General features: G+C 31.3%; 2 protein-coding genes and 1 pseudogene across 5 annotated transcripts; 2 read left to right on the top strand and 1 right to left on the bottom strand.

Annotated features, from left to right (window-relative positions):
- Positions 1-922: 922 nt before the first annotated feature.
- LOC111290407 (L-idonate 5-dehydrogenase-like) lies at positions 923-3,333 on the top strand. 3 transcript variants are annotated; one of them, XM_022881698.2, is made up of 6 exons: positions 923-1,113; positions 1,710-1,777; positions 1,879-2,115; positions 2,202-2,492; positions 2,592-2,779; positions 2,958-3,333. In XM_022881698.2, the coding sequence occupies exons 1-6, from the start codon at positions 999-1,001 to the stop codon at positions 3,148-3,150; spliced, it is 1,092 nt and encodes a 363-aa protein (XP_022737433.1). In that variant the 5' UTR covers positions 923-998; the 3' UTR covers positions 3,151-3,333. The 3 variants fall into 3 exon arrangements, with proteins under 3 accessions (XP_022737433.1, XP_022737432.1, XP_022737434.2); XM_022881697.2 differs by having other exon boundaries at positions 929-1,113; positions 1,647-1,777; positions 2,958-3,280; XM_022881699.2 differs by having other exon boundaries at positions 997-1,113; positions 1,691-1,777; positions 2,958-3,280.
- Positions 3,334-3,363: 30 nt separating this feature from the next.
- On the bottom strand, positions 3,364-5,662 carry LOC111290406 (pentatricopeptide repeat-containing protein At2g29760, chloroplastic pseudogene; annotated as a pseudogene).
- A 4,369-nt stretch (positions 5,663-10,031) lies between these two features.
- Positions 10,032-11,415, top strand: LOC149516168 (uncharacterized). Of its 2 annotated transcripts, XM_089768799.1 has the most exons (2): positions 10,032-10,515; positions 10,640-11,415. In XM_089768799.1, the coding sequence occupies exons 1-2, from the start codon at positions 10,194-10,196 to the stop codon at positions 10,711-10,713; spliced, it is 396 nt and encodes a 131-aa protein (XP_089624925.1). In that variant the 5' UTR covers positions 10,032-10,193; the 3' UTR covers positions 10,714-11,415. The 2 variants fall into 2 exon arrangements, with proteins under 2 accessions (XP_089624925.1, XP_089624926.1); XM_089768800.1 differs by having other exon boundaries at positions 10,040-11,415.
- Positions 11,416-13,396: the final 1,981 nt, after the last annotated feature.

Here is a 13,396-nt window from a genome sequence, read left to right as displayed (position 1 = left end):
AAGAGTAAAAGTTCACCATTTCACCATGCTTGGTAAATCTCCATAACATTTGCAAGAAAAAAAATTTGGGGAGCTTAGATTGAAGATAAAAAGAGCAAAATATATATATATATATTTTTTTTTTTTTTTTCTCAAAATGAAGAACAAGGAATTAAGAAAAAAAATCATTCAGCAAATAAAAAGAAAATATGGCTAATAGTGTTATGTTTAATAATAAATGAGAAAATTATAAGTTCATAAAGTATCACTTTTTAAAATACCAAATTTATTTAGCATCAAACCGATCTATTTATGCAATTTACGGATCGCAGTTTAAAAATTGAAAATCAAGAATTAAGTATCTACATTGAGGAAAGACCTTAATTAGAGATCATTGAGATAGGAGTGTAAATGATACATTAGTACTCATAAGTTACTCAGGTTCGATTCAAATCAAATTCAAATTCGATTTGATTATTATCGAGTTGAATTCAAGTTCGAATAGCTTGACTTATCGATCGAGTCGAGTTCGAGTATTCTTATACTCAACTCGAGTAGCTCGCGAGTCTAATCGAACTTTTATATTTAAATTTTTTTTATTTTTTTAATTAATAAAATATCTTAAATTCGAATTCGAACTCGAGCACAAATAATCGAATTCTTGTGAAAAATAAGAATCGAACTTATTTTAACATATTAATTGAGCTTAATTGAGTGAGTTCGAGTAGTTCGATTTCAATTACGAATCGAGTTTGAGTTAAAAAAATAAAATTCGATCGAGTTCGAATCGAGTATCGAGTCTTGAATTAAAAATCGAATTCAAACTTAAATTTTTTACTGTATCAATTCGACTCGACTCGATTACATTGAGATCAAAAAATAACTCCTAACAAAGGCAGTTTGTTAGATAAGATTCCCTGACGAATGATAAAAAAGATATGGCGGCTGTTTCAAGGATAAGGTAGTTTGGAGCGTGTCAACTGAGAGAGAGAGAGAGAGTGGAGAAAAATAAATCAGAGATGGCACATGTTGGTGAAATTCAGGTCGACGAAGATGATGGGGAGAATAATATGGCAGCTTGGCTGCTTGGGATCAAAACCCTCAAAATTCAACCTTACCATCTTCCTCCTCTCGGTAACATCTTCTTTACTTTTACCTGTGTTTTTTTATCATCAAACTGCATACAAACACATGCATGCGTGGACAACGCCATCCCCATGATATATGTGTATATATATATATATATAATAGAAACAGAACAAGAAATTTTGCAATCTTATTGCTACAGTCAGTAATTTATGATTCAACCGCTTGATTGAAAAGGGTACTTAATTGGAAACCAGTATTGAATGTGAAAAGGACATATCGACCAGTGACCCAAGACAGCAGTGAACTTGAAATTTGAGCATGATGATTTGGTTGCCTGTAAGGCTATAACCCATGTTAGTGGCTGTGATTATAGGTCTTATGTCTAAATATTTGAGTTAAAATATGAGTAAATTGTGATTATAACAAACTTTAACTGAAATTTTCAGACATGTCTTTTCTTAATCATATCTCTTACCCCCATTTATCATTTTTATTCCTCTTTTGAACAAGACTTCATTTTTCAAATTGAGTTTATCAACTATGATTGGACTAGATTATATTACCATATACTTGATCAGCAATCGAATGGACAATTGAATTAATACTCAGTTATGTTGTGGAGCAATTATCTGTCGTCTTAGGTCCTCATGATGTGAAAGTGGGCATAAAAGCTCTTGGCATTTGCGGAAGTGACGTTCACCATTTCAAGGTGAATTGCTCTCTGCCATATCATGTTTTGTATTTTATATAATTGCTCTGAATTCTGATTATAGTCTAAGACCCTCATCTAAGTGCTCTGCTTGTTACCAGACAATGAGGTGTGCAAATTTTATTGTTAAAAAACCAATGGTTATTGGACATGAGTGTGCTGGGATCATAGAAGAAGTAGGAAGCGAAGTGAAATCCTTGGCAGTAGGAGATCGCGTGGCATTGGAGCCTGGCATTAGTTGCCAGAGATGCAATCTCTGCAGAGATGGCCGCTACAATCTTTGTCCAGAAATGAAGTTCTTTGGATCTCCTCCAACTAATGGCTCTCTTGCCAATAAGGTGATCAGCATTTATCCAGCTTATTATGATATATGACGTTTGCTTGACAAGTGGAAACATGCACTCCTTTTGTTCTGTGCTATCAGGTGGTACATCCTGCAAATCTATGTTTTAAACTACCTGAAAATGTGAGCCTGGAAGAGGGAGCAATGTGTGAACCCCTCAGTGTTGGAGTCCATGCCTGTCGCCGGGCAGAAGTAGGTCCTGAAACAAATGTGTTGATCATGGGAGCAGGTCCCATAGGCCTTGTTACCTTATTGGCTGCTCGTGCATTTGGAAGCCCCAGAATTGTCATTGTTGATGTTGATGATTGCCGTCTATCTATTGCAAAGAATCTGGGTGCAGATGAGATTGTTCAAGTTTCAACAAATATTCAGGTTAATCTCCTTCATCAGTTGACCCTAAAGTTTGTTTCATCCCCGTAACTTTTAGGCTTTAGATGTTGAATTCAAGACGCTCACCAGATGATTCTACAGGATATGGGTGAAGAAGTGGCGAAGATACAAAATGCTATGGCTTCAAAGATTGATGTGAGTTTTGATTGTGTTGGTTTCAACAAAACCATGTCTACAGCTTTGAATGCCACAGGAACAGGTGGAAAAGTTTGCCTTATTGGATTGGCGCAGAGCGAAATGACCATCCCGCTCACTATGGCAGCTGTGAGGTAATTGAACTTTTGACAATTTGATAAAACCAACACCATGAGTTACTGCAGCTCCGCTTTAATACTAGTATCAGAATACACACGAATCAAGCAAAAATTTGGATTCTCTTCATTCATTTCTTTTTGCGCATGTTTCATATTATATTGGAGTAATGTTACTAAGTTTGCTGGTTGACAGGGAGGTTGATGTAATTGGCATATTCCGGTACAGAAATACCTGGCCACTCTGCATTGAATTCTTGAGGACCGGAAAGATTGATGTGAAACCCCTCATAACTCATAGGTTTGGATTCTCTCAAAAGGGTATAGAAGATGCTTTTCAAACCAGTGCTGCTGGTGGCAATGCCATTAAAGTCATGTTTAATCTGTAATCCATCCTTAGTCAAAAGAGAATGGGAATTATCTGCATATAATATAGCGTAAAAGATGTGAAATGGTCAATTCTTCTGTTGAGCCAGTGCCATGATTATTTCTGAATCTCAGTCTAGTTGCTTCTCGAAATGGCTTTGTTAATATACTCTCAAGAAATAATGTGTTCTTTCGTTTGGCATTAATTTCGCAGTATAATAAAGGAGGATAGCATATAGAAGCTTAACTAGATTACTATGCTCAATAAGATGAGATGCAAATCCATCACAGCTAACTTTTGAATCAACATCGCAATAAGCCAAAAGATCATCTTGGGGCATTCCGCTCAAGTGATATTAGGTGGTTAACGTCCATTAAGACTTTTCAGCACTGATGCTTGTACCAATCCGACTGCACTATAACGGCAATGCACTGAGGAAATGAAGTCCATCATTACTAGGATCTTTCAAATAATGCAGCTCTCCGAAATACTTGATGTCATCTATTTACTTCAATGGAGCTCCAACCAGATGGCTTATGCACATTGTTCCTCTCCATCAACTCTCTCATTTTTGTAGCAGCATCCCATCTATCTGAGCTTGCATAAGCATTTGACAAGAGAACATAATTTCCACTGTTAGAAGGATCAAGTTCGAGAAGCTTGTTTGTGACAATCTCAGCTAATATCACATTTCCATGAAGCTTACATGCACTTAATAATATCCTCCACACTACCACATCGGGTTGTATAGGCATTGTTTTTATGAACTGATAGGCCCTCTCTAAATAGCCAGAACGACTTAAAAGATCCACAACACAGCCATAATGCTTCATTTCAGGGGTTAGTCCATGAACTTTTTCCATAGTTTCAAAATATTCCAATCCTTTATCTACCAATCCAGCATGAGTGCATGCAAGCAAAATCCCAACAAAGCACCCATAAGTCGGCCGAACACCTTCTTTCAACATCTGAGAGAAATATTCAAGTGCAGAATCAGCAAAACCATTAACAGCAAGTCCTGAGATGACTGAAGACCATGAAACAGAGTCTTTCCCTTTCATATCATGGAACACTTCCAACGCCTTCTCAACCACACCACACTTGCAATACATACCAATCAAAGAGTTTCCAACATAAACATCGGCTCTTATACCATGATTGCAGATATAGTCATGAACTGCTTGTCCAACATCAAGAGCACCCAAATTGGCACAAGCAGAAAGTACACTAGCCACTGTAATCTCATCGGGTACAACCTTAGCAGCCATCATATTTTGGAAAAGCTCCAATGCATCTGTAAATTGGTTAGCTTGAGAGTAACCCGTAATCATAGAAGTCCAAGAGATCACATCCCTTTGCTTCATGTTGTCGAAAACCTTCCTTGCTTCAATAAATTGACCTACTATTATATACCCCTTGATCAATGCATTCCAAGACACTATATTTCTTTCAAGCATCCTATCAAAAACTTCCCGCGCTAAATTAACTAAACCACGTCTGCCATACATATCTATTAAAGTGTTCCCCAAATAAACATCAATATGAATACAATTTTCCTCAATATATTTAACCATGGAATCTGCCAAATCCATGTTATCTGTATAACAACAAGCTAAAATAACTTTCAACATTGTCACAGCATCAGCCTTCACATTAGCTTCTTGCATTGCCCTAAACAAACCCAATAATTCTTTAAACTTTTTGCATTGACTGTACCCACAAATCAAAGAATTCCAAGAAACTAAATCTCTTTCCACCATTGTATCAAACACTTTCCTTGCAAAACCCAAATCACCACAACAAGAATACATATGAATCAGCGCATTTGCAACAAATAAAGAGAAATCAAACCCTAGTTTCACAGCATGAACATGAAACTTTTGACCGTCTTCAATGTCTGAAACTCGAGCACAGGCCTTGAAAACAAAAATAAAAGTCATAATATCACCAGAAAAACCATGGGAATAGTACATTTTGTAGTACATTTTAATAGCTTCGTTGGGTTGCTTACTTTGGGAAAAACCACGGATCATGTAATTAAAGTTTAACAATGTGGGTTGTTTAATTTGATTGAAAACGAGATAGGCTTTGTGCAAATGAAAGGGAGTAAGAGAGTAAGCTTTGATCACGGAAGATATTGAAGTTGGATCGTCGTGGCGTTGGTTCCTGACAAAATATGCGTGAAGCTCTTTGGCGGCGTTGATGGCGAGTGGATTCTTGGTTACTCGTTCTGGTTTTAAAGGCGCTGAGGAGCAGCTGAAACGGCGCGAAATGGGTCTTGCGAGTTTCATGAAGAGTGGTGGTAAGTGGCTCTTGTTGCAGAAATTTGGAGTGAATTTTTGGGACATGAGGGGTTTTGTTGGGCTGACCAATACCGGTTTGTGTTCTTGGGCTCATGCATCCAAATCCTTGTTTTTTTTTTTATTATTTAAAAACAAAGTTTTGATCCATACTCTTTTAACAAGAAACCAAGCGTCAATTATATAAGCAAAGGTCCAAATGCATTTTCTTAATTTTAGATGGATTGAGAAATTATGCATTTTCTTAAGTATACATGCGCCTAGCAAGGTAGAAAAAGAAAAGAAAAGATGGAAAGCATACTATCATAAAATAAAAATAGAGGGGTCATATATATAGTTTCATTTGATTCATTTGGAGTGGAAATTAATAATCTAAACTTACGATGAATGTCATGAACGAGAAATTTGATTATTATGTTGAATCGTTGATTGTCCATAACTTTACATATGATTGGGATATAGCAATTAAGATCATGATATAGCTTCTTATTTTTTTTTTAATCCTTAAGATCAGACTTTTTATTTTTTATAGTTAAGTTATCAAAAATTGAATATTCATTGTTAAACTTAAAATTTAATACTTTATCAATAAATTGTTGACATTAATAAGGAATCCCCCATTCAAATCTCTTAAATATAAAATTTAATATGTGACGGACTTAATAAATTATAGAAAGATGGTTTTTGGGATATAGTATTTTTTTTTCTTTCATTGATCAATTAGTTCTTTTTGACCACAAGTTACTTTGATCGGCCTTTGTTCATCGTACTTTATTTTGGACCCGCTACCCATTTGGCTTAATTTTCAAACAAAGGGTAAGTATACATCATCATCAAGTACCATCAGCTCTAACTAATAAAATAAATATAATATTGATTAAGAAAAACTGTGTTTTAAGTAAGCCTATTTGAAGAAATGAAATTTCAAATGTAATGTTTAATTTGTTCAACCTACCAAGTTAAACTCTACCTTTGTTTCAAGTTCAACTTGCCTGCACGGTCAGGCCCCCTTTTTTTTTTTTTTCCAAATGACTTACCAGACCTTAAATACATAATTTAAGTGTAAAAGTTTAATTGACGTTATTAGTCTGGATGGCTTGAATATTATCACCGACAACCACCCTGATTTTTAATAGGGCCTTAAATGGTTTTTGATAATAACAAAAAAAATTAGTTTTTGTCAATAATTATGTAAATAATTGATAAAATTTTAGAATTTTAATTTTAATTATTAAAATTTAACTTTTTAATAACTTAGATGCATAAAAAATAGTTTTTGAAAAGGTGCACTGGATGAATATTATGAAATGCTAGATTCAAGGAGGAAAATCAAACCAAACTCTTGAAAAAGGCTAATCGTGGACGGCCTCCAGTGAAACTTGTTTTCCATAAGACAAAAAGGTTTGAATTATTCATTTGGGAAGAAGATCCATTTTAAATTTATTAAACGATTTGAACAGCCATTAGAATTAATATATGTTCATACACTGCTATTTTCACTTATTTTTATTTTATAGATAGTTAAGCTATCTGTTGTAGGCGCAAAGCAGCTGCTACAAACCCAATGAGAGTTAAGCTATTTAGGACGAAAATATTTTCTATAAAGGTGTAGTTGCGGGCGTGGCATATAAGTTTACTATATAAAATAGAAGTGGATAACTGGTTGCTGTCTTTGCTTTTCAAGGCCATGTAGACTTTTGGTTTGAAAATGGTGAGAGTTATAAGTTAACCACATGCTGACACGGAGATGCCTTGATTCAATTGAAATCCACAACAGTTTGAGCAAGAACAGGGGGAACCTCTTAGGATCAAGCCACTTCAAGCCTAAAAACATTCACATAACCAATTAGGTCATCTTGGATAGTTGGATGGTCACTTTTGACCCTTTTTTGCACGCCAAGACAACAAAACTCCAATGTATGAAATCCGTTTTGGTCCCAAAACTTCTCCAACAATTGATACAAGTAGAACAATAATAAAAGTCATATAATATATATATGGAAATTCTATATGTACCCTTTTTTTTATCACACCTTATTTTTTTTTATTTTTTTTTAAGCGAAAATTTTTAATTATTTTTTCTCATAAGTTTTCGAATATTTATATATGATAACTTTTATAACTTATTGAAACCAAAAATAAATTTTAAAAAAATTATATAACTTACCAAAAATAGAGAAGAGAATAGAATTTTAAAAAAAATTATAAAAAGAGAATTTCATTAGAAATTTTTATTAATTAGTGTGATTAAAGAAATTTTTATTAAAAAATCATAAAATTTAAAATAATAAAAAAGTTAAATTTACTATTTTAACTTTAAAGAAAGAATAAAATCTTATGAGGTCTTAATTAAACTAAAAGTAAAATAATAAATACAATTTTTTTATAAATTTAAAACGTATTATTTATTTGTTAATAAATATTTTTTCTTGATATCAATTATTAAATTTTATAATAATTCTAACTAAATTGAATTTTTTATAAAGTTTTTTCATCTATTTATTACGATGGGTTTATTCAGATAACATATTAACTTTTGACAAAATTATATAATACTAAATAATATTAATTTTACAACTTTTAAGAGTTTTAGCTTTTAAATATTGATCGAACCTAATAGTTCCTTTATTATTTTTCATAACATCAAGAGATAAAATATTTAATTAAGTTTATAAGATTTTATTTTCTCTAAAGTCAAAATAGTAAAATCAATTTATTTTTTATTAATTTTAAAATTTATAAGTTTTTAATAATTTTTTTATTACACTAATTAATAAAAATTTCTAATATTTTTTATAATTATCTTTAAATTTCCTTCTTTAGCTTTTTGAAAATCAATTTTTAAAAAATAATATAACTTTTTAAAAATTTATTTTTGATAAATTATTAAATTTATCGGACATAAATATCCAAAAATTTATGAAAAAAATAATTAAATAATTTTATTTATAAAAATTTAAAAGAAATAAAATGTAAAAACAAAAAACAAAAAAATATTTAAAAGTACCCAGATATATATATATATATATATATATATATATATATATATATATTCAGTAACCCGCCCCTTAAGTTGGGAGACTCTAGGGGTAGGTTAGATAGTCAGTGTGGGTTTTGACGGTTACAATTTTTTTGTCAAAGGTGGAGGAAAGTGGGGAGGCCACAATTGCTCCACGGTGTCCACGTAAATCGCCACGTCCACGCGCACCACAATCTTTGTATTTTCTCAATACCTTTGACAAAAGTGGAAAATAGTATATCATTTATAATTTTTTATTATTATAATTTATAATTATTTAATTATAATAAAAAATATATAAGTGAAATGTATTTGTGCTGGTATATAAGTTATAAATTTTTATTATATATTCCCTTAAATGCCCTTGACGAATGGATTTTTTTATAAGGGGACTGTTGGATTTAATTCCTTAATAATTTCCCTTAAATGATCAGTGCAAAAAATAGCCAAGAAAATAAATACGCAAAAAGATTAAGGGTCAGTTTAGTATTGATATTACAATTAAAAAAGCTTGAGTTAGAAAAAATATATTTAAAAAGTGTGATAAAAAATAAATCTGAAAAAAAATTGAATCGAAATCAAACATGTACTAATATATACTAATATGCATATTGCTGGTTGACTAGGATATGTATGTTTTAATTATCATGATTGGAATGATAATTATACCTTAACTAATATCCTTAGAAAAAATCCTTTAACAATTTGTAGAAATAATATATGAAGGAAAATGGGTAATTATTTAATAATTTTATTTTTTACATTTACCTAACTAATCTCTTATGTAGACTGTGTTCGTTAAAGCAAAAGATGAAATTTTTTTTTGAATTAAGCAAAAGATGAAATTATTAAAGAAAGTTTTCTCATGGCCATGGATTTTATATACTATAGAAAGAGAACTTGGGAAAAATTTTGTAGCTTGGATTAATTATTGCATCATACTGAGATATTATGGACAATATTACATCAATATGTTTATTACAAGAAATAATGAAATAAATTACTTCCAACAATTGACAACTTTCCTACCCCTTTTTCCCGAGCTAACAGAAAATTGGCTTAAGTAGTAAAAAATAATATATATATTTGTTGTTTGGATTTAAATTTATTAAGAAGATGTAAAAAAATTTTTTTTATAAATTTATTAAAATCAACTAAATAAATTTATTTGAATCAACTTAAAAAATATATATAATGGGCAAAGGTCAATAAATCCTTCCAGCTAAAAAATCTAGAAGGCCACTAATTTACAAATTAATTAGCTTTTAGGAAGTTGCTTAGAAATTAATTGCAACACATTTTTGTTGGTCGGTCTTGGGTTCAAACCGATTGATGCTGACCACATTGTCGTAATATATACTTGGGCAGTTCAAGGTGCTTCTTCCTGAGTTATGGACTTCCTAAGAAAAGCATTATAAGTTGTAAGATAAATGATCAACATTTAGAATTAAATATTACACTCATTAACATCAAGTCCCTTTTGGTAATTTGCTGACTAGGAAAAAATATTACTAAAATATTACTAGTATATTAAGCTAAGGTCCTAAAGATTGAAATTTCCCTCTGCTTTCGTTGAACCCAACTTCCTACCAATGCAAAAAATCCAAATAAGTAGTGTATAAAAATCACCTTTTCTTTTTTTCTTTTTTTTTTTTTAAATTTATTTCTCCTAATTTTATTCCTCTTTATTATTCCCCCAAATTTCATCAAGATTCAGAAACCCCATCTCTCTTTTCTCTCTTTCCCATGGTTTCCTCTTCTTCCTCAAGCAAAACCATGAAGAAATCTTCGGCGCTAGTTGATGCAGCCTCCTGGTACTGTGCCGTAGTCTTATTGGCCCTAATATTGGTAGATTCCATTAGGGCAAATTCTGTATCAGATGAACCTGTGAGAGGGAGCCAGCTCTTGAACCGACCCTGTGATGAAATCTATGTCGTAGGAGAAGGGGAGACCCTTCACACAATTAGCGACAAGTGCGGCGACCCTTTTATCATTGAGCGCAACCCTCACATCCATGACCCTGATGATGTTTTCCCTGGCCTTGTTATCATGCTTATTCCTTCAACTGGTAGGAAACTATAGAGGTAGCCATACACAAGCTTCTTCAAATTAATACAGCCTTGTATCATAACATCATATATATATATATGTATATATATATATATATATATATTTCTTTTTTTTTCAAGCAGGAAAAGAAGAAGGCTATCACTCTTGCAAACCGGGCATTGGATCCTTTTCCTTTTTCTTTTTCTGTTCTTCTTAATTATGTAATAGAAGATACGAACAGTTGAACAGGAAAGCCTTTGTAATAAGTTCAAGGCTCAATATTGACGCTTTGAAAAGTTAGAGAATTAAGGTCTTCCTAGATATAGGATCATAATACATGGAGATAGGATTCTCCAGGAAAATTTCAGCTTTTCTGTAATTACATTTTTTTTATTCTTATTTCTGCTTTCTTCTAAGGCCTATAACTAATTTGGGTTCACCTTCCTTTTTCGTTGTTGATGATTAATTAAGGGGAAAAGTCCTTTGAGATAATAACATATGCTAAAACACTTCATCCATCACGTCCCTTCCCATCCTATTGTTCTGTACATATAGTATCTGTTCATCTTCGGGAATTTATTCACTCGGAAAACAAGATTTCTGTTACGACTTGTGAATATCTTTCTGTGAATTCTCCCCCTCCTTCGTGGCTGCTAGAAAGATATTGTTGAATTGCCGGTTGTAGACGACCAAAGCCATTTGTCAACGGAAGAAAAGTCTCAACACTATTTTGTCCGGTGGTGATAAAAGCAGATTTGGCTGCGAATTCGAACTTTGTGTCTGCTCTTTTGTACACGTGGCGTTTATCTTTTATATTTTTCAAGTGATTTACAATGTTTTGTCAATAAATATAGTGATTAAGCAAATTTGACGTTACATTGATCCAAATATATAATATATCTTTTATTTCTCAAAGTCACTGTTTGACTGACATTTGTCACCAACCGGTGATCTTTCTTGAATAAGTGAGTAAATTGTGACAGTTAGATTTCTTAATGGATACAGAAACCGCCTGTTAAATCTGCTCGAGGGCATCTATCAATCCTAAAGTATAAAATGGAGTGTCCATGTTATATGCAAAAGTACCAGTAATTACCTGCCACATGCGATATGCCCATGTCTTTAAAATCTTTGGGAAATTAGAAACCGATCAAACATCCCCCTTTCAAATCCTAAATACCATAATTTTTTCCTTTTGCCTTGTCAAATTTTCATTTATTTATGTTTTTTAATTATATTCTCAACCCACATCCTAATGTCTTTGAAGAATGCTAGTGGCAGTCACATGGCACACGAACACTTAAAACTGTTATAAACCACATCATCTCACGTTTGGATTGAAACTGGCAACTAATATTTGTCGCAATGGCACACGAACACGTAAACTGTTATAAAGCCATATCATCTCACGTTGGAGTTTCAAACCCGGTACCTCTAAATAGTAGGTTACTTGATTTCTCTAATGTTTTGGGTTTTGTCATGAATAAAAGATAAAATATAATTAAAAAAAAATAAAACATACTATCTATTTTCCATTTTTTTAATTTTCAGGATTAAGTTTTTTTTTTTTTTTTTAACTTGACACCTTGTTTCTTTTTCTTTTTTTTTTTTTTTTAATTTTTATGTTCATGACTGGGTGTTCTCCGTTATTTCATTTCAAGTCTAAAATTCTGTATAGTTTTCTTATATCATTTAATTGATAAAATTATTAAAAAAAAAATTCAGTCGAGGTTGGTAGAGTGGAGTGGTGGGGTGGGGTGGTGGATCCTTTTCTCTTATCCAATTTGCCGGCAGTATATACGGTAAGCCTAAAGCCTAACAGGGAATAATGTCATCTACGACGACAATGCTGAAAATTCCATCTTTTGTTTAAAGTTGAATGTGACTTTCAGGCCTCAATATCATACAAGATTTGGACAGAATACCACCCCTCACTTCTTATCTTTCCTTTATTTTCCTTAATTGTATACAATATATTTCGGATATTTACATCACTATAAATTATATATTGCAAATTCTGTTTTCTTTTTTTTTTTTAAACTAAATGTAATTTCAAAAGTTAGACTGTTGTTTTCACAATATTTTAAGTTTGTCGTCATCTTTAAAGGAATATTTTCCCAGGAGCTCTAGAGTGAAGATCAGTTGAAAATTTTTCAAATTGTACACTAGATCACCGTACCTTAATTAAATGGTAGAACTAGTCCTTGTATCTTAATATATTTAAATTGAATTTTTATATTTTAATTAATCATCGAATTTAATCAAATTGTTAATTATTCATATTTTTTTTGTTAAAATTGATGATGTGATATTTTAACTTTTGTAACTTAACATTTTTATTTATGTGATTATTGACTTTGTTAACATGTAAATCCCCGTGGCTGAAAATGATGAGATGATAATTTTTTAACACATAACCATTTTTTTACACCAACTTTTCTCAAATTATGTAGCTCGTTCTTATACTTTAATTAACTGATGAGATTAATCTTTCTATTTTAATGTGTATATAAATTTGTTCCATGTATATTAATTAATTATTGAATTTAAGATTTAACTTAAAATAACATAAAAAAATAAATTATTAATTTGATTGTGATATTTTTTTTATATTTAGATAATTTTTTTTGGATATTTGAATTATTAATTGGACTTAATTTGATAAATTGGATTAATCTCAAATTAGATTATAAACCCAACATAAATTAAATTATATATTTTCTTTATTATTTATAGATATTTTTAATTTTTAATTTTTTATTACTTTCTATTTCCAATATTTTTGAAATTTAAAAAAATAGATAAAAATTTAAAAAATGATAGAAATATAGAAATTAGATTAAGAAACTTATAATCAATAAAACCAACAAACCTAGATACATAGTCAATAATAAAAGTCA

The sequence above is a fragment of the Durio zibethinus genome, chromosome 11 (assembly GCF_047325235.1).
Source record: "Durio zibethinus cultivar Kanyao isolate XHJ-2024 chromosome 11, ASM4732523v1, whole genome shotgun sequence".
In the NCBI taxonomy this organism is placed as follows: Eukaryota; Viridiplantae; Streptophyta; class Magnoliopsida; order Malvales; family Malvaceae; genus Durio; species Durio zibethinus.
This window is presented reverse-complemented; position numbering and strand designations above follow the sequence as displayed.